Below are 22,199 nucleotides of genomic sequence, written 5' to 3'. Positions count from 1 at the left end.
AATAAAATATCTCACAACCATTCAGCACTCATTAACATATATAACTAAACAAATGTTAAGGTAGAACTATGTTAATCATTTATCTATAAAACAGATTTCCAACAGAAGAAGTCTGCCTATGTTTTTAACAAAAGGATTAATATTTACATGATTTATATTAATTTTATAAATACATATTGGTTAATACGGAATGTGCAAAAACAGAAAACTACATCTAGGCTACCACTTTTAGAAAGATTGTCACAATAGTGGTCAGGTTTTAAAAACTAGTGGATCTTGTAAAACTTGGTGTTTAAGAGGTACAGAAGCAAGTTGATGTTGATTTTCGCTTTGTTGAAAATATCCATGACAGAGACTCCTTCGAACTGAAGTTGCAGCAAGTTCTAAAAATGTATGAAGCTATATTACTATATTAACACTGGAAAAATATATGTGTGAAACACAATAACGTAAAAAACTTCAGCATAAAATACAAACCTTATTAAAAAAGCCAGATTGGTGATTGGAAGGATTTGAACCCGGGATCTTGGGGACAAATGCCCCAGCTCTGCCACTAGACCTACTCGCTACCAGACCTGATCCTTGCCCATCAAGTCTAACCTATTTATCTTATAAGCTTACCTTGGACCTTGGTAATAAGTAAACATTCCATTTGCAAGTTCAAGTTGTACTTGACCAGCTTTAGAGAGAAAACAAACACAAATAAGCCATTGATAAAGTGTCAACTACAAATGATAAGCATACACTTTTAATATTGATGCTTCAGAATCCAAAAAGTCAATGGTGTAAGCTATAGCACATATGTATTATTGATTGTTATAGTGACAAAAATTAAAGAAGAAAATAATTTGTTTAGTAGCATACGCCGATTTGCTTATTCAATTGTATTGTTTATTATAAAAAATGCTTTGGCTGCTGCTCCGTATAGATGGAATACCTATTTCAGTATCAAAAAGTCAATGCTTTATACTTAATGACAAGTATATCAAACAAGCTTGCAGGTAGTAAGTCATAAGTCGTATTTATCATCACATTCATTTATCAGTATTCAGTCAAAGTATAACAGTCAGTATATAGCCTAACAACAGTATCTAAAACTTGAAAATATGTAAATATGCAATCTAAAACACTATTACTATGGTTCTGGACAAGCTATGGCGAACCAAGGGGTGGGTGCGGACCATGAGCCAAATTTTGTTTACGCTGTGATGCTCGGCTGAGTACACTTGGAGAGCCAAATTAACGACAAGTAATTTTCTTTAATATTATAAAATAGAAATAAAACAACACAATATTGTGGTTTATCTAAAAATGTCTGTTAATCTCATACAGAATTTCAAGTAAATTGGTTACCAATTACATATTTTTATTCACAACAATAAAATATTCCAACCCAAATAAAATGTGTAAACGACTAAACGTTGACCGATTTGAGCGAAATTTAGCATCAAATTAACAGAAATGTTTAGGGAAACCACAATACAGTATTTTTGTAGGAGAATTTGTAATGTAAACGATGACTTATTGCCATTGGACTTCCTAGTCCCCTCTGGAGTAAACTTAGTCGTGCAGCAGTAATTCAAGTCTGGCTGCCACACCGTAGGACAATATCCGGGTTAGAGCACGGACCCCTTAGTTCACCATAAGCTGGCTAGAACTATAGCTAAAACAAAACAGCAATCGCCACAACCTACCTGTATGTCAATCTCGATGGTCTCCATCTCCACTCCCATAAACTTGCCGCACACACTGAACACGCCGTGGTTCTCCGTAGGTCTGATCTCGAACATGATGTTCTTGTATTGCTGACTAGGCAACCCCTCCACTGACACTAACACACCCTTGTCATGTAACTTGGCTCCAGAGTACTTCAAACATTGCGTCTTCACCTTCCGACCACCGGACTTCTTATGTACATTCCTGCAAACAATCACAACTGCAGTGGATCTGGGTTTATCAATAAAACTAATTATTTTGTGATATTAAGATTAGGCTAAGTACATTTGTCTATTCTATTGTCAGTTAATCAGTTTTAAGTATTTTCCAATGTCTATTTCCATCTGCATTTGATCAATGACAATAAAGTTTTTAATTCCGATGCCAAAATTTTAAACAATAAAAATAAAGAAATAAAGAAAAACTAAATCATTATTTAATAATGATGAACCTTTCTATATTGGAATGAACAGGAATTTTAGGCCTGCAAAATGTTTGTGCATGTATGGACCAAAAAGGTGTTGCCTTAGAACTATAATAGAGTCCTGATAGTCAGAAATGGTTGGGACCGAGCCCATTTCGGATCACCAAATATTTTGGATTAAACTTTTTTTTTATTTAAATTTTTTTGTTTTAGCGAATTTCCCATTACGCTATTACCCAATGTCTCATGGTATGACCAAGGCCCGGGACCGATTTACTTTTTCGTAAGCTACTAATATTTTACTAAAAAACACACTTTATTAGCCTCCCTTTAGCAGCAAAGCTAGGTACTCATTTTATTTATTGTTATTTAAATAGATCTAAGTGAAAATCATATCAGGTACATGGAAATTCGCTTAGTTAAGTTTGCTGCGGCGGGAAAATTTTTAATTTTTGAAATTTGTTTGTCCTAGGGCGCCAGGCACGAGCCCGGGATTGTTTTTCACATTACTTTAGGCTAGACTTAGGGGTTGCGGCATTATCACTTGGATAAAATCCATAGGTGATTTGGGGGGATTAGAACCTGGGACAAAAATGAAAGATGTTCATTACTAATGTGACAATCAGGTTTTAACTAGGTGAATACTATAGGGCTAAAATAACATCTAAATAATCGCTTACCCAATATATTTACAATGCTCTACTAACCTCTTTCCAGCATTCAAATTCTCCAAGCAAGTTTTTATGTACTTGTTATAATAATCGGCTTGTTCTTCATAAAACCTCGTCTTTTCTAATAAAGTCTGCTTTGTAATTTTCACATTTTGCAGTTCCTAAAAAAAAAATTTAAGCATGTTATATGAACAGTTAATTGATATTTGAGTTTTAAAACTAACAAGTATTAAAAAATACAAACCCGGCCTCATTCAGCTTACTGAGGTAATTCCTCAACTAAACTTACCTGTGATTGTATCTGGCGATATCTGCCCTTGTTGGAGATATCAGCTGCGATGGCTGACAAAATAGTTTGGTAGCCATCATCTCTGCTGGCCAACCCTGCCTCATCCAGCTTACTGAGGTAATTCCTCAACTAAACTCACCTGTGATTGTATCTGGCGATATCTGCCCTTGTTGGAGATATCAGCTGCGATGGCTGACAAAATAGTTTGGTAGCCATCATCTCTACTGACCAACCCTGCCTCATTCAGCTTACTGAGGTAATTCCTCAACTTCACTCACCTGTGATTGTATCTGGCGATATCTGCCCTTGTTGGAGATATCAGCTGCGATGGCTGACAAAATAGTTTGGTAGCCATCATCTCTACTGACCAACCCTGCCTCATCCAGCTTACTCAGGTAATTCCTCAACTAAACTCACCTGTGATTGTATCTGGCGATATCTGCCCTTGTTGGAGATATCAGCTGCGATGGCTGACAAAATAGTCTGGTAGCCATCATCTCTACTGACCAACCCTGCCTCATCCAGCTTACTCAGGTAATTCCTCAACTAAACTTACCTGTGATTGTATCTGGCGATATCTGCCCTTGTTGGAGATATCAGCTGCGATGGCTGACAAAATAGTTTGGTAGCCATCATCTCTGCTGGCCAACCCTGCCTCATTCAGCTTACTGAGGTAATTCCTCAACTAAACTTACCTGTGATTGTATCTGGCGTTATCTGCCCTTGTTGGAGATATCAGCTGCGATGGCTGACAAAATAGTTTGGTAGCCATCATCTCTGCTGGCCAACCCTGCCTCATTCAGCTTACTGAGGTAATTCCTCAACTTCACTCACCTGTGATTGTATCTGGCGATATCTGCCCTTGTTGGAGATATCAGCTGCGATGGCTGACAAAATAGTTTGGTAGCCATCATCTCTACTGACCAACCCTGCCTCATCCAGCTTACTCAGGTACTTTCTCAACTTAGACTTGCACTCCTTCAGTGAACTGAAACAGATCAGAACAAACCTGTTTATTTCCCAAAAGAATAATTTGAATTTGAATATGCGTTGATTTTTGGGAAACAATTATTTGTTCTCAGAATCCAGCTTAACCATAAAAAATGTTATCATAAAGTATTTTTAAGGAGTTTAAAACCGCAAGGTATTAATAACTGTTGTATTATCATCTATTGAGTGATCCTTTTTTTAGCTAAGAAATGCCTTAATGTTCATTTTTAAATAGAATGTAAAAAGATCCTTAGTCCTACACATTCAAAATAATCCTTACAAAAGATCCCTTTATTCCTAGCGTTACGGAGGGTCGTAAAAAACACAATGAAACAAAAAAGTTTAAAATCAAGCCAAAACAAAATACTGAGTGGCCATCAGTGAGTCAACAGTGTTTGTGTAGTATGTATTTTTGATGACTCTTCACATCCTCTGGGATAAAAAAGAGCTTTTTAAACAACTGAGTATTCGCTTTGAAAATGGATTGTTGGGTTTAACCTGTAGTTGTTTTGTTAAAAACAGATTCACTTGACAGTACAACAGGTAAATCTTTGTTTAAAATCACTTGTTTTGCTTAAGTGTTTTTACAGAATAGCAAATCCAGCCCCAACTCCACCTGCTAGACAAGATACATACCTAGGCTGGTCGTCCAGTATGTTGTGCAGAGAGCAGTTGATGGCCTCTGCGCGGTTGTTGGCTTGTCTTCGCGCGAACGCCTCCTCCTGCGCAGCTGTACCCTCTAGCCGCAGAGCTCCTGGTAGGTTGTGTCCTGAGAGATACGGCATCACACTCACAGCCAACTCCTTAGCTCTGTGGAGACAGGTCGACCAAATTTTAATGAGCTATGTAGTAAACACTGACCATGAAATATTTATATTTTCTGTTTGTACATGAAATAATGTGTTAATTGAGATAACGCACACTCTACAGGTTAGCCTGATATTCTTATCAACAGTAAAGTCAAACCTTTTCTGGACTAGAGCTCTTTACAAAAAAATACCTACTTTATACTGGAAGGTTATGTCGAGTTAAAGGTCAGAAAACATTAATCTGATATTTTGTCTTAATATAGAACTTCTTTTGAGAGTAGATTTTTTTCCTTATAGAGGTTGGTGACCTCTTTTAACAACCTTGCGTTTGCCCTGTCCTCACAGTCTAAGGATCAGTGTGTGAGTGAAACGTATCCTGCAAAGCAAATGGTGAGCTAGTACAGATCAAGGGTGAACTGTACTGATAAAAAGTGGTGGCAGTGATTACGATCCAAGCCCACAACATCGCTGCCTTGGGCCCGAAGTCCGTGAGGATACCGACTGAGCCACCGACTCACCTCAATTTGAGAGAATTTGAGAATTTTCAAGATTGAAGAGAAAATCTCTATAATAAAATGACGAACTATCAGTTTTATTGTGATCTTATACTGTATATCATTAGCCTAGGGACTCAAATTTTCTCAGGGACGCAAGCTAAATTCCATCCCTTTTAAATACTAAACACTATTAAAAACTACTAAACACTTATTTGAGGTAATGTTACAATCCGAACAGATTGGTGAGTTCATAAGAGCCTGGTACAAGGACAGAAGCTCAAATACTGGCTTTGACAATTGATACAACATCAGTACTAAAATGTGAATGGTTCTGGTAGTTTTGATGACTTGGTTGACAGACCTACAAGTAGCTAAATAATTTAGTGTGGTGGGGTACTGCTACTGTACATACTTGATGAACATCTTGGTGGTATCTGTATTGTCCTGAGGGACCTCAAACTTGTCAGTGAGATGTAGACAAAACTCTGTCTGTCCGAGTCTCTTGATAACTTCACCTGTCAACTCCTCACCTTCATCTGAAAACAAACCCTCTCATCAGCATTGGAAGAACAATCATAACTGATTTTAATCCAATTATTTTAGAATTTCTAATAGTTAAAGACTAAAAATTAAGTTTTGTAAAAGCTCTGGGATAGGATTTTTAATTGCGGTTTGGAAAGAGCAGTTACATATATTTGTAAAGGATGAGCTTCAGATAGAGAGAGACATGAAAAAGTAACACAAATATTATTGAAATATTTCTTGGTCATGGTCACTAACAAATTTTAAACGAAAAACTCAATTACGAATCCTCTTTATATTTTCAACACTCTTCTCCGCCACTGCAATAGTCCAATATCAGCAGATAACATAGATAACAACTCCTAGACCTTGTCAGTTCATAACATAGTTCAGTTTGTTTCCAGTCCTACCCATGGCACGTATGGAATGTAGGCTACATAAGTAAAATTGATAGGCCTATTGATCAATTTGTAATCAATTTTCTCTTCGTTCTTGAGTTATGTGTAAAAAACTGTGTAACTTAATCTGACATCACCTCAAGAAGTGGATCTTTTTGTTATCCTGATGATGGCAGAGGTGTAATAACTGCTGAAACATGTGTAGCAAGTTTTCCACACGATATTCTACTTGTAAGTCGCCATAAAATATTACAAATACTTAGACAAGTTCCTATCAGTGTTTTGTTTTAAGCTAATGATCATATACAAAATGTAGTATGTTAAGGTGACTTACGGCCCATCAGTTGTGGCACAGTGGGGACGGGGCCAACGTCTTCCAACAGTTCATGCAGCGGGTCCAGTGGGTCCGGCGCTATCTCGTTGGCGTAGTCAAACACAAACTGGTGCATGTTGCACACCTCCTGTAATACCCAAATAAGATTCTTACTAATAACTCATGTCAGCGCAAAGATAACATTCAATTATCTTCTTCAGGAAGAAGGAATGCATAACTAACTTACCCAAGAAACCCAGTTAGAAACACAAGTTCACAACACAGTAAATTCACTTTATTGAAGAGATTTTTGCAGACATTCTCCATCACGACAAGTAAATAACAAAGTTCTGATGACATTTCGGGATCTTAATTCAAATCCCGTCCTCAGGTTGGAAAGTATTTAAAACATTACAAGAAATGAATGGTACACAAACCAAGCCGAAGCTGAAAAAACGCAAAACAAACCACCCAAAGAACAGAATAGTAGACAAATACAAAAACTAAACCAAACCAAGAAAAGATTTGGAGTATAGACAAAGAGTTTATAGATAGACTCAGATTAGTTTAGCGGTTAGACAGAGATGTGTTGGCAAGACTGATTTTACTTAGACCAGTGCCAGTTTTTTTAACACGTTCACTGCTAATGACGCACTTGTGCGTCATAAGTATATTAGCAGATATATAATACATGATGTATATAATTACATAATATATTTTAATCCACAATTTATAGTATAAAATTTATTTAATTAAAGATATATTGTCACTCAATTAACATGATCATGTTAATGTTTATGTTTTTTAGCCATTTATAAAAGTATTACATATCATTAGCAGTGAATGTGTTAACTGCCATTTCATTACTTCTTTCTGAAGAAGCCCCTTGGGGGGGGGGATATGAAATTAATTGTGTGCCTTAGGTTAGTCAGTTGTGTATTCATTCCTTCTTCTTAAATGTAGGCCAGGTGCTTTGTTCTAAAAAAAATCCAAATTAATCTTCGATAATTAATTGTCATCATTAACTTACTTGTTTAACTGTGATTTTAAGGATTTGTTAGAATATCAAGCTTACACGAATAGTCTATCCAGGCCCACTATACACAAAAATTAGAATACTTCACTTAAACAGACAGTTATTTTCGGACAAGGAACCCAGTCAGTGACAGTGAAATGTTCTAATTTTACTGGTTAGAGGTTTTTGTGCCAAAGCATGATTCCTAATAGAATTTTATGTTACATCCTCAATCAAAAATGAGTACATAATTTCTTTAAGTCAAACCATGGACTCCGATTTTTTTTTATAAATGCAGAATAAAAGATTTTAAGTTGAGACAATTGCCATACCTCTATGGTTATGACCACACTTGGGCGAGAGATGAGGGTAGCTTCGGAGAACTCTGACACATTGAAATGAGTCTCCAAATCCTCGACATCACAGCAGCTCTTAAAGAAGACTTTCAGTTTCTCATGGCATTCTATCAGGAATGGGTTGAGAACCATCAAATGTTTCGACTCCTCACCAAACTGCAATCCGGACACAAACTTAACTATGAGAATATCATGTTAGATTAATATTAATAGTTATGCGCAACTAGTGAGCAAAGTGACAATTGTTTTAACCAGGAAAAAACTTTTTAAAATATCAAGTTATAGTAAGTTTTTTAGTTAAAAAAGGCACTTTGAACACAAATGGCACGTAATATTTTGATTTGATTACAGTTTTTGGCAGAGTGACAACTAATAACTAAAAAATTACTTTACGTACAACAAACCTACTTACAACATTGAGGTTAGAATTGACTGTGACTGAGCCACTGAGCTGTATTGTTGACGCAACAGGATAAACAATGTAATTGCCAACTTCAACACTTGGAAAACAAAAAAAAACTCCCTGTTTACACATACTAAAATTACTTTGTATTTCAAAATGTTTTTTATTTATAGCATTTTACATGTAAGGGTGAATATAATGTACATACAAACACTTTCCTATGGATTATAATTCAATCAAAATAGAATCAACCTAAATTTTGTTTAGCTCAACATCAGGATGAGAAAAAGTAGTGGAAAAGGTAAAATTTTGAGAAATCAGCTGTTTAGCAAACCAATTAAATAAACGATACGCCACTTTCTTCAACAACTGTAGACAAAATTTATTTTCACCACACTATCATGTTTTTGGCTGTATTACATACGTTAATTGGTGGCCGAAAGTTACGTTTTGCTGGCGATGCCAGCTGTCCATAATTTGGGGACCGAGCAGGTTTTTACAGGCCGGGGCCGCAAAATCAGCTGTCCGCTTACTTACTTAAAACATGAATGCATTTTAAATACATAATCAAAATCCATAGCATTTCAATAGAATTGTGTTATTGTCACCGTTGCCTAGCAACTATATATTTTTATTTTTGCTGATTCCTCAAATTATTTCTTCACATAACCTTAAAGTTGTAGTTGTGTTGACTATCAGTGTGCATTATTATTGTGGTGAATAGTGGTAATAGGGTATAGTGTGGTGAAAAATAGCGTTCGTACCACGGACCGAAATGGTTTTGCGGCTCTCGATCGATTTAAGTTCTCGACTTCGTCTCGAACTTAAAAACTATCTCGAGCCGGCAAAACCTCATTTTCGGCCCTAGGTACGAAATATACTATTAAGTAAACGTAAAGCATTATCAAATGTAAAAATTTACCAACTCTGCACTGTAATTTCAACTGCAACGGTAAAGAGACAGTGATTGGAGTTAATCTGTATAACAGATGGTGGTTGAGGGGTATTTATAATTTTCAACTAATTCTTGTCAGATTAGCAGGGTTTGGATTTTTAAAACTCTAATTTACTTAAATGCTCTTGTCGTTTCTGAACTTGTCTGGACATGTCTACAGGAGACCTAAAGAGTCAGTCTTGAGAACAGTGATGGATGCTGTACCTAAGACCTTTAGGACGCCTAAGGCTGCGATGGTGGGACCAAGTCCGGAGGGATTTGAGAAATTGAGAAGAATGTCCGTTACAGAGGAGATGATGAAGGACCGGGAAAGATGGTGCAGAACTGTTGGAGAGGCCAAAAACCGGCTTACGTTTGAGTGGCCAGCTAGGTAAGGTAAGGTAATTTTAATTTACTTAAATGAAGAGTCACGTGATGCATGTGTATACTGACCCCTTTCTTAGCAGAAGCAAACTGCAATATCTTGGCAATGCTGGCCAGTGTGTGTCGTTGTTCTGTGGTCAAAGTCTTCTCAGCCGGGAGAGAGATTATCTCATAGGTCTCTGGAGCAACAATTGATGGGTTGATGAACTTGTAGTAGATCAGGTTTCCCACAACCTTAAAAAAAACAACAAGGATAAAATATGGATTCATTGACCTACATGCACTCAGTTCAGTGTCTGGACCTAATAGTGAAACAACAATAGCTAGGTCAAAGACCTGACTGGGGTGTTCTATTATACTTTTACATATATAGTACTACAATTATCCAAACACCAACCATCATCCGAATCACCAATTACCCAAATTACATACGGAAAAATTTAAAAAACCTAAAACCTGTGGTCAAGTAGACATTCTCATCGTCTTCCACAGTCACGGAAAATCATCATCTTCCTCTTAAATCACGGTGAAAGAATGCATTATTTTATTGTGAAATCTTTGCACTTGCAGACATGTTCAGAGATAGCGATAGTTAAAGTTTGGCTCATCTTGGCTTATTTTCTACAAAATACCCTATATTTCGGTAAAATTCAGTTATCTTAATTTTGTATGTTCCAAATGTGGTACAACCCCCATTGAGTCGGATAATTGAAGTTCTAAACTATACAGACCATTATTTTAAACGCAACCCTAATTAAAAGCCCAGTAAGTCAATGTTTAAGGACAACACAAGCTAATACGTAACCATCCTTAATTACTTATCAGCTTATAATATGCACTGTTGCTTTGTTGGCTACATAGTTTTCTTGATATGTTTTATTTGTAAATATAGGAGGAAAAAAGAATGAATCTATTTTGAGGAAAAATATTTTAGTAGGTGCACCGTAATAATTAACAATACTATTATACAAAAAGCAAAACTAGCTCACGAGCAACCAAGGCTTATCACTTACCTTAAGTATCTCCTTCTCTTGGGCATCAGGAAACTTAGCGTGCAGAGCTGACTTGAGCTCCTTAGCAGTGAACAGCAGCCCGTAAGGTATGAGTTGTTTAGACTCAGTTATCCTCTGTAGGAACCTAGCTGCCGTAGACTTGAGTGTAGAGATAGCATCAGCCAGTCTATCTCTAACCTCCTGGTAGCCAAGGGCTTGCTCTTGGTTCAGTCCAGTGGGAAGGTCCCTGTCAATGGAATCAGTATTAACAAAAATATATTTCTGTTTATTTAGACTATTTTATCTGGAGTTTGAGGATGTGATGTAACATAAAACAAAGGACCTAGGTTGTAAGGATTATGACAGCAGGCTTGTCTGAATAGGAAATGGCCGGTTCTGGCAATAAAACACAAAGCTCAGCTCTATACAGAAAAATTAAAATGTGTAATTACATTACCAAGGGAAGGTTTAGTCGGGAATGGATATGCTCAAGGCAGATACTCTCTATTAAATACTTGTAAATTGCTCCTTTACCATTTTTAATTTCCTTGGGTTTTTTTTACCTCTATATACCAAATTTGACGACACCAAAATCAAAATGATAATGACTAAATCAAAGCGTCAATGTAATTAAATACCCCCGCTGCAGCAAACCTGCCGACTAAGCGAATTTCCATTTGTCTGAATTGATTTTCAGTTAAATATATTTTAATAACATTAGGTTTAGCGAGTACCTAGGTTTGCTGCTACAAGGAAACTAATAAAGTGTGTTTTTGAGTAAAATATTGATAGCTTAGTACAAAATAAATAAATTTGCCAAGTTTGATCAAAATATATTCATAAACAAGCAAACTACAACATTTGACAATATTCTCCATAAGAATAACATGGGAATTTTAAATTTACAATTTTTTTAATGTTCTCCATTACTAATAATCGAACAAAAATACTTTTATATACTAAATTATTTGTTTTTTTAAGCTCTTTAAAAAGGTCTAAAGAGAAATTGGGAAATTTTGTGTTTTGAGGGTCAAAAGTGAGAAAAACCAATTTTTACCCCATAAAACCCCCCGTAATGCCCCGTTCCCATGGTCCGATCGTGCTGGTTTGCGAACTCATTCAAGTTTATCCCGCTTTACACCTTTAAACCAAATTTCATCAAAATCGGACAAAAATTACTCAAGTTATCGCGTTCACGGACGTATATCTAATATATAAAATTCTCGTGTCACAGTGTTTGTCTGCAAACTCCTCCGGAACGACTTCACCGATCGTTATGAAATTTGGTGTGTAAATTCTGTAGGTATGCGAATAGGAAGTAAACTATTTCCCGTTTCGAAATTCTTAAAAGGGCTCCGCCCCAGTGGCTCTGGAGTTTCCCATGTTAACCTTATGAGAAATGGAATTAATGAATCTTAACAGCTGTTTCAATTAAACAAGTTGGTTCTGTTCTATGATGTTCAATAGCATTAAAGTTACAAGGATTACCAACAGGGTGCAGCACTATTATTTCTTTTACATTTATGACAACAGCTAATTTGCAACCAAAAGGTGAGTGAGCGTAGCGAACGAACTTCAACCAGGACGGGATTGAGCGATGCGAACGAGATCATCTTGAAAATTAAACGTACAGGGTGCAGCACTATTATTTCTTTTACATTTATGACAACAGCTAATTTGCAACCAAAAGGTGAGTGAGCGTAGCGAACGAACTTCAACCTGGAGGCGAGTTAGCGTAGCGAACGAGCTAACCTGAAGGCAAGTGAGCGCAGCGAACGAGCTCCAACCTAAAGGTGAGTGAGCGTAGCGAACGAGCTCCAACCCAAAGGTGAGTGAGCGTAGCGAACGAACTTCAACCAGGACGTGATTGAGCGTTGCGAACGAGATCATCTTGAAAATTAAACGTAACGGTACTTTCTTTCCATTGGTCTGTCTTAGGGGAAACCTATAACTTAGGCGATACGAAGTTCGCCGGGTCAGCTAGTATATATATATATATAAGTCTATATATATATATATATATATACATATATAATATATACATATATAAAAATTTGAACGAATAGTGTTTTTGGCCTCTGGGGACATCAAAATGAAAAAGTAAATCGGTCCCGGGTCTAGGTCTTACCGTGCCACCTACGGTAATAGCTACTTCCCTATAGGGAAATTCGCTAAAAGCATATTGTTACTGTTACCACAGAAAAGTAAGCAGAGGATGCATTCAATATTACACTTAAGTGGTGTCTAGAGCAGATTCTATTTGTCGTCCCCTTCCACTATCTTTCCCCCTCTCACCATCACATACTACAGTGCTTACGCTGTAGGAAGGTCCTGTGCGCTACAACTGCTGTACAACAATTGCTATGTGGCCTTACTCGTTTGGGCTCTTCCTTGCTCAGGTACAACTCCTTGTACAAATTCAATTCCGCCCCAACATACCAGGGCTAAAAGCACTTGGTTGTCCCACAAGCTTGTATCCTCTGCATCTTACTGTGCTGTTACTAATAATGTAATATGTATATATGTATGTATATGTATCTTTTGCACCATCACAAGGGTCGTGAGGACAGATGTTGCAGCTTGCAACCAACATAATGTTTCCAGTTTAGTTAATATCATGACAATGACAATCTCCCAAGACCTGAACTGCAAAGTGAAAGTGGGATTGAGTACGGATATATCCTAAAGAAGAACCCCCCGTTTAGAGGTGAAATATCAGATTGTTGCATTAACTTTGGTGTGCCATCATGATCTCTTTTGCTGTGGCCGGAACTCTTTTCTTAGGGAAGGCAATTGTGTTGTACCCATTCCTTCTTTAACTTATTCCTAAGCCAAGTGTTTCTTCAAAATTCATCCACTATTTGAAATTTATAAATTAAACTATTGTAGTGCTACAAACAACTAAAGATAAGTGATGAAAACTTACGAGGGTTTTCCTGTGGACATCTCTTGCTGGTTTCTCCACTGGTTGTAGATGGCCACTGGGTTGGTGTCTATGCTTACATGTTTATCTGCCAGCAGCTACAGCAAACACATAATAAATAATCCAGTAGTAGACAGAACTAGAACTATGATAGATACATTTTAGGATTGGTGATAACTAGTCTATTCGTTTCAATTTATGTAGGTAAGGATTAGTGAGAGAGGAAAAAATAAGGATTAGTTAGGATTAACAAGTGCCTAATGAGGAAAAAGAAATTTGTGAGAATTGGTAAGAATAAGGATTTTGTAATGGATTTTGGTTTAACATCAAGCTCACCTTAGTATGAAAGTGAACAATGTACATTAATACCGATAATGTGATTTATCAATTAGAAAATTTACTTTGCTCAACATGTAGTCCTAACTAACAACAGTCTATATTCTAGGATGAATGGACACAATCAATTCAAAGACAAACCCATATTCAACAATGCTACAACCCACAGCAACAAAGATTTCAACAGCTGCATCCTTACTTTAGTCATTAAAGCCCTCCCTCCTACTTCTTGCAACTCCTCAGAGAAGATGAGAACTTTCCCACCAGTAGATAACCTAATCCAGAGATTATTATTATGAAAACTTGTTTGAGAATTCAAGGAAACTTGATATGTTTATGTATGTCAGTTATTGTGTGGCTTGAAAAGAATTGTTTAGTAGTAGTTTACACAACGATTGCGTAAAGAGAGTGTTAACGACACCAGTAGAAAATTTAAGGTACGAGCCTTGGCGAATGCCTTGAAAACTTCTACGAGTGTCGTTAATAGTATTTTTACACAAGTTGTATACACTACTTTACCTATGACAGTGTTTTAATTGCTAAAAAAACCACTACTCATAACTTCTAAGAGAGGTTATGTTTTTGTTTATGACCTCTCATTGCCACTGACAGTGATGCAACAAACCATTACACCAAACACTAATTGCACCACTCAACAATTAAGTTGGCCTGAACAGCTGATTAGTTGAAGTTCAATTAATTACAATTTTACTTCTTTTCTCTCAATCCTTGAACCTCAGTGCTCCATTACCCATGTTGTTATGAGTAAAACTATATAAAGGTTACTTACGGTCTTCGCAATCCTGTTAATTGAGCACTACGGCCGTTTCGGAGATAACTCTATCGTCGGGTGCGTAGTCATCATACACTAATCTGAGCTATTTACATTTTTTACGTGGTTTCTTCATTTTCATTACGTCAAAGTTTAATAAATAGTACATACAACACAAAACACGGACACGACACGAAAACATTAAGGCACGTGCACGGCTAAAAACTGACGACCGACTGATCGAACTTTATCACTGCAAAGGTTTGGTGGACGACTGGAACAACTGATAACACGTGTACCAACATAGCTGCTCAAATTATACCTTGTCCTGTTTGATTTGTATTATTTCTCAAAAATTGGATTGGCTGCTGAATTAGTCTGGGAATTAATTATTAAGTTCGGTTCTTTAGCTGTACTGGTGTAAATGTGGAAATTTTCAATACAATTAAGTTTGTGACCTTTGCTACCAATGTGGAGTATTTCTAAACTATTAATTTCAGAGTAGTCGTGGCAATACTGTTGGATGTGTTCTGCATAATTTGAGACAGGATTTGGTTTCTTGATAGCACTTATATGTTCTTTATATCTGGTCTTAAAACATCTACCAGTCTGTCCGATGTAGTAGGAATCACATTTTTCACATTTAAAACTACACACAGTAAAACTATGCTGTTATTAAAGTAAACAATGATGTTATGAGAAACTTTTCAATTCTAAGAAGTGAACTGAAACAGCTACTTTATAAAACGTAGGTAAAAATACATTTCACACTTTAATTTGAATATTTTAGTTAGCTATATCATTGACTGACGTGAGTAACGGTACCTTTTCTATGAGAGGTCCGAGTATGAACTGCAGTGCGTTCTGCCCTGATCTCTGTCTAGCGTAGTTGACCACCATCCTCAACACAAGAGGATCTCCAGTAGTCACATCCGCTGGCTTGCTGAACTTGCACCTACAACACAGTACAACAGTGTCAGCAAACTGGCTCATAATTTCTCACAAGCTTGATATTAAAATTCAACATACTTAAGTGAGCAAACAATTTAAAACAATTATCCTGGGTAACTGGAGGGGCTTTAGTTCCTCTAATCCCGCGGGGGATTGGGACTGCAAACAAAGCTCTCCACCCAACTCGATTCTGGGCTGACATACCGAATTTCACGAAATTCAGATCACAGGTATAGTGCAGAAGAGGTGGTAAAGTTGTTTGAGAGATTATTGTAAAACATGTCCATCACGATTAGATTAGTAAAACTCAAATAAAATAATCTTTATTTATGTAGCACATATCAATTTAAATTGAATGTCATCAAAAATCAAGTTGTCACAACCTTTTGAGATTGGAATCTGATTCCCAGGTAAGAAATCCGTTTTACATAATAAACACATCTTGCCTATTTCGTATGCCATGTAGGCCTAAATTTTCTGTGGTTTTTTTAAGTAGTAGTTTTTTTGGAAGCAATTGAATGTTTTTTTATTTGTTAGTGTACATTAAAAAGTGAAAATACCATATGTTTGAAGTGCAGAATTTTAATAGAGTTGAGAATAAATTATCTACTTTCACTTGTATTTTGAACGTCATTTTTTGCTACGCTACAAAGACGAATGACTTTCTTAATAAAAACAAACATTAGATATTTCTTTGTTACAGTTAGGATCATTACAAAACTTACAGCATTTTTACGTTAAGCCTTCAATTTAACGTTAAAACTTAGTTTTGGTTGTTGTAAGTTGAAACAGTTGATGAAACAATAACAAATGTTTGTTTTTTTACGTTGACATAAAAAAATTCATAGGAAACATAAAAATTTGAACCGTAAACATTCTTTTTGCATGGTAAACAAATTGAATTTTGGCTGGTGATAAACATATCACGAAAACAATTGATTACACAGTAGTGAAGCGAAAATACAAAACAACATACATCAACAAACAAAGGAAACATGTTCAATTTTATTGTATTTCTTTTAAACATTAAAATGACTTGGCCAGTCAAGATGCACCTTTGCGCATGCACTAGTCAAAACTACTGCCATGGGAGTTTCAATGAATCGCTCAGCATGCGGTCATTGCAGACATAACCGCACGCCCGGGGGTGCATGGTAGTCCTTTGTGACTTCCATTTGGCAACATGGTGAGCGATTTTTCAAAGCTCGCTCCCGCCGCGTTAGCGAGCTCAGTGCGGAATGGCTTTTACCATTACAAAAATGTAATCTCAAGAAAAGAACTAAAGATAATGTTTAACTATATGACTGTATGAAACAATTAAACTCACCTAATTTCTTCCTGTAAAGCGAACCTGAACAGCCTTAGCAGCAGATATTCTTCCCTGTGATGAGCTCCGTAATGGAACAAGGTGAGAATAACGTTGCTGAGAAATCTGTGTGTCCACCTCTCAGGTAGGCAGAAGATCAGCTTGGCCAGGTACCTGTGGATCATAGGTACCAACTACACACTGTAAAACATGTCATTGTGACACAAGGCCATCGGCACCTTGGGATAGCTCTGAGGGTCCATTTAGATTTTTCCCTCCGTTCAAAGACCAATGTAACAAAGTCATATTTAAACAGTATATTCTAAAACTCCAATCTACTGTGTTCATGATCTGCCTTTAGATATTCCAATGCTAATAAAAAAATCCATAAATTGTTCAGCATCCAAGGATCTCCCAAGAAACAAAATATTCACACTTTTTTACAGTGAAACTATGTAACCTCAAACCAATAAGCAAACATTTTTTGATATTGGAGCTGTGTGTACTGTATCAAAGATTATAAATTGGATGGGACAGACAGAATCATAGAGGAATGACGCAGGGGTGCTCTTTATTCTTCTGAGGGGTTTTTATGCCAAATGGTACTGTATATAACAAGAGTTGACAGGTATAGAGTGAGAGTGGGCTACGAGTCAACTGGCCAACGGTAACTTGTTGTCATGATAAGCAGGTGAGGGAGTAGGAGAGAAGAGAGAAGGCAATAACCATGCCTGGGTTATATGGTGTGCAATATACGCTGTGTAGCAGCATTGTGGAGAGGTTCAATGCCAGTTTTTTGAAACATTTAACTCGTCGTGAAAGACACAAAATTTAAATTGCACAGTATAATCACTTTACAGTAAATTATTGCACTGTGAGATATTCTAACTTTAGCCATGTTATTATATTGCCCCCCCTCATTTGACTGCAGTAAAATCTGTGTTATCTAACACACTCAGTTCACATTATATCAGTTAATCAATGTTCTTTTCTAAGACTAAGTTATAGTTATAGTTATAGTCCAAATGAGAAGAGAAGGACAGAAGACTAAGGATGGCTGGCCATGTATTTAGGAGGGAAGATGGCAGACTAATTAAAGAAGTTTGGAGGTAAACCCAGCGGGAAGGAGGCCCAGAGAAAGACCCAAGAATCGCTGCAAGGACCAGGTGGAGAAAGATTTGCGAAAATTAAGAGCAATGCTAGAAGATTAAGATAACAGGGAAAGATGGAGGCAACTTGTTGGCGAGGCCAAATACTACCTAGGGTATCCATGGCCATGGGAGTGGAGTAAGTAAGTAAAGTACTTGAGGTTCTAACACAGTTGTAGAGGTTGTACTCACTGAGGTCGAGTCTGCAAGAAGTAGAAGAGATGTTGGTAACCCTGAAGTCTGTTGTGAGAGGCTGCAGACAGAGCTTTGAGTCCCCCGGACTGCCCCTGAGTAGCTGCACTCAGAGATTTGCCTTGCTTCACTGCATCCTGTAATCATATGTAAATGGACTAAGAATGTAACAATTCTGATTATTCTTAAAATCTGGTTACCAGGAATCATATTTATCTGGCTGCTAGCCTAGTGGTTAATATCTTCAATGGGAGAAGAGCAGTTTGATTCCCCATACATCCACAAATATTTGTTAGGTTTAGAATTGTTCTTGAAAGTGTTTGTAATTTCTGCATTAATGCCACTAGCATTGACACTGACAAAAAACATCATGTGAACATTATTTCTACCCCATTATTGCAGTAAAATTGTGATAATCTCTTACCATTGTAATAATATTGTTGCTACTTTCCATAACTGTGTTCACATTTTGATTTTTTAACGATGCATCGCAGACGCCTTCTGCAATTACAAAACACAAGATTCCTGTCCCGGAAAGGATCACTGAATTATATTTTTAAAAACGCAAGAAAAGTGGCAATGTGAATTTCCTGAATGACTTTGGTGATTCAGTACAAACTGTTGAATGAATAGATTATTATAAATATTACTTCTATTTATGAGTAAATTATAAATTTTACTCTTGGTAGTTTTTTTTTTTTTTTTTTTTTTTTTTTTTTTTTTTTTTTTTTTAAGGAAAGAGCTTTTGGCTTAAAAATACATTAAGGAAGAAAGAATAGATTAACAACTCACTTACCCAAGATCCAGGCAATTGAAAGCCTACAAGTTCACAACACAACACAATTAACTTGATATATTGACCCCAACAAGAGGGTTTATTCAGAAGACAAAGGTTGAATGGGTTCCACTAAATCATTTAGGAAGAATTCCTTTTCCAATTGCCCGTTGTTACATGAGACAAAGTCTAGATTGTAACCGGTTAAGTAGATACAACAGATGAGTCTGCACAGGTCGGATGGGGATGATTGTTTGTAGTTTTGGTTTAACAGAAATGTTTACCTGTAGAGATATTCTGTTCTGCACCAGCAGGCCGATCGTAACGTCCATCTTGTCAATCTGCTGAGCGAGTTGTTTGTTGTGACGAATGGCTTGCACCACTTGCTCCTTCAGTGTCTGCAAACAACACAAATAAATCATCAAACAATATAAACAACTCGTCAAACAACACAAACAACTGATCAAACACTACTAACAAAAAACCCAACAACATAAACATCTCATTTAAACAAAGAAAGTTTCATTGTCACAGCTAATTTTACAGTCTTTATAACCAATTTAGAAACTAAGTAGGCCTATTTTATATACAATATTCCATGTCTACAAGTTTTAGATAGTAGCACATTAACACGATAAACTTGGTCTTTAGGGTTCAACACACAATCACAAACTCATGTCTTATGACGTTTCGCCCTCATTACAGAAAGTCATCATCAGAGCTGCACTACTACTAGTAGGCCGAAACGTCAGCTCCTAGTTATAAGTTTATGTCTGAGACACTGTCGAACCCTGAAGACCAAGATTGTAGTGTTGGTGTTATTTTTATTTATTGTGGAAGCTACAGTTCCAATGTCAGAGTAACACAAAGAACATTGTGTCACCATTGGACAAAATTAAAAATTGTGCATGTATTTTAGTGCGTTGGTTGGCTAATATTCACGGTGTATTTCGTGATTCCCCTTGTTTGAGTTTAATTAGCCGATCCAAACACTGTTAGATTATTATTCGATGGTGTAGTAGAGCCTGACCAAATAAAGTAACCCCATTGGTTGTTCCGTTGCACCACCTTCCCACTTCTACCTAATACCCTTTGTATCAGTCAGTTGTCATCCTACTTCTGTACTGTTTCCTGTATATAAAAGTGTTGTGTATTATTAAGATGCTAATATTAACTTATTTGAGTTTCAGTATTTTTGTTCACACAATGTTTGAACGAGAAACTTATTTAAATAACTCTTATTAAATTAATAAGGGTTGATAGGAAAATAAACAACCCGTGATATATTTGTGGTTTATGTTCCTTGATTCCTTGACAGATTTCAAAGCTTACACAGGAAACTCTAATTGATACATGCCACAATAGTTCAGATTTAACTATTTACGGGAGAGCCATTTGTCAGTAGTTTGTAAAACTGTAAGCTAAGAAACTATCAGTTTGGTTGCACAGTTTATTGTGCTTTGTTACTTTACAGTTTTTGAAACAAGGCTACAATATTTAAGTTTTTTTTTAGCATCAGACGTGTTTTACTATACACATGAGGTGTCCAAATGAACACCACCGACTTACATCATAATTAAAATATCACTGTCAGAAACAAAACTAATGTTATTAGTTAAAAATCAGCAAAATTTACATTTTTTGTTTTTCCTGTAAGAAGTGTCTAGATTAGTTTTCCAACTATATTTACCTGAAGCTGTAGTTCCCTGTGGTAGTCTTCGATACTGAAGTCTAGCAAATGAAGAAAGAGACGCACAACTTTAAATGACGGATTGGCAGTTTGTAGCAGATCAACAAACGCTCGCCTGGCCTACAAGGTTAACAATTTAAATAAGAAATTTGGTCAAAATGGAGGAAGTTGAAAGGTTGTGGTAATGTAAAATAAAAACCCTATTGTTTCCTGTCAGTCTATAAAGAGGTTATCCATCATTCTAGCATGTTATAATTTGGTGAGGAGCAACAAATGGGATAAATAAAATATACACACAATTTCTACAGTTGAACTTCTCATTTCCGTTGGGTGAAGGTCCTCAATATAGTCTGAACACTAAAAAGGTTTAAAAGTCTATTCAGAGAATCCAAAAATAAAATAAGAGGCATAAGAGCAATATACTTATTTCAAGTGAAGAAATTGGAGCCTTTCCTGTCATAAAACACATTAAAAGGTTTAAATGATACTTTTGTTACAGTAAATCTGAATCAGATTTCATTTACTGCCATAAATAACTAATCATTACTTAGGTATATTTCTACGAGATATATTGAACACAAATGAGTATTTTTCCTTAAATGATTAAGTCTTAATGTAATGGACCAGCTATATTCATAGATTAACAATCTAATAGTTTTGATCGAAGTCCACATGAATACATTGAAAGATAATTTTTAAGCATTGAGAATATCTCTGTAAACAAAATCATCTCTGTAAGTAACCAATAATAATCATGGAATGCACTATTTTGTTATCTGAAATGAAAAGGTAAAAACATGTGTTGGAAAATGTTGCCTATTTTGGGAACAATGTAAAAAAATCCAAAATGTTCTTTGCTGCAGTTAAATACGGATAGTTTAAACACCATAATTTATCAGAAGCTCTTTTGCACCTACCTTACATCCTCTCCATACAGCTTGGATCTTGACAATCTTTTTCTCGTGAGGTTTGTAGTATTCTAGAACCCTCTTTCGACTTTGTTCACTGTTGTTCAACTCTGTCCATTTACAACTAGATCTCTTCTTCGGCAATTTTGCAGCATTTTCTCTCCTGCGACGCTTTGCCATCTCATTTCTCCACCAACGCTGCAACAGTAGCAACAACTTCATCACATGTATTGTAGAATTATGCTGACATCAAGTAATACACTCAAATTGTTCACTGTATAAGCCTCGGGCTATAATGAAGTTTGTAAGAGGTATTAAAGGGAAAACAAGATTGGATAGAATTAGAAATGAAGAGTTGAGAAGAGGAATAGTTGTGGAAGGTTTGAGAGAACGAGTGGAGAAATCGAGATTGAGATGGTTTGGCCAATTAAAAAGAATGGAAAATTATAGAATCCCCAGAAAAATGAGTGAGAAGGCCAAGAGGA

At 36.3% G+C, this 22,199-nt stretch overlaps 1 protein-coding gene across 1 annotated transcript in view; it reads right to left on the bottom strand.

The window, feature by feature from the left end:
- Positions 1-118: 118 nt before the first annotated feature.
- Positions 119-22,199, bottom strand: part of LOC128997484 (ras GTPase-activating-like protein IQGAP1) — a 42,616-nt gene continuing 20,535 nt past the window's right edge. Inside the window, exons 19-35 of the mRNA XM_054423123.1 lie at positions 21,724-21,912; positions 20,807-20,926; positions 19,401-19,514; positions 18,342-18,478; positions 17,023-17,175; positions 15,570-15,699; positions 13,640-13,734; positions 10,735-10,960; positions 9,791-9,955; positions 7,977-8,156; positions 6,651-6,777; positions 5,809-5,932; positions 4,727-4,900; positions 3,935-4,088; positions 2,848-2,972; positions 1,695-1,920; positions 119-383 (exon numbers count right to left, since the gene is read on the bottom strand). Of these exons, the coding sequence (XP_054279098.1) occupies positions 267-383; positions 1,695-1,920; positions 2,848-2,972; positions 3,935-4,088; positions 4,727-4,900; positions 5,809-5,932; positions 6,651-6,777; positions 7,977-8,156; positions 9,791-9,955; positions 10,735-10,960; positions 13,640-13,734; positions 15,570-15,699; positions 17,023-17,175; positions 18,342-18,478; positions 19,401-19,514; positions 20,807-20,926; positions 21,724-21,912 (2,556 nt within the window). The 3' untranslated portion in view covers positions 119-266. The remainder of the gene's footprint in view (positions 384-1,694; positions 1,921-2,847; positions 2,973-3,934; positions 4,089-4,726; positions 4,901-5,808; positions 5,933-6,650; positions 6,778-7,976; positions 8,157-9,790; positions 9,956-10,734; positions 10,961-13,639; positions 13,735-15,569; positions 15,700-17,022; positions 17,176-18,341; positions 18,479-19,400; positions 19,515-20,806; positions 20,927-21,723; positions 21,913-22,199) is intronic.

Source organism: Macrosteles quadrilineatus, unplaced genomic scaffold, assembly GCF_028750875.1.
Source record: "Macrosteles quadrilineatus isolate MER2022 unplaced genomic scaffold, UCM_ALF_1.0 Scaffold_6__1_contigs__length_79288215, whole genome shotgun sequence".
NCBI lineage: Eukaryota > Metazoa > Arthropoda > Insecta > Hemiptera > Cicadellidae > Macrosteles > Macrosteles quadrilineatus.
The sequence above is the reverse complement of the archived record's forward strand: the minus strand, read 5'-3'. Positions and strand labels throughout refer to the sequence as shown.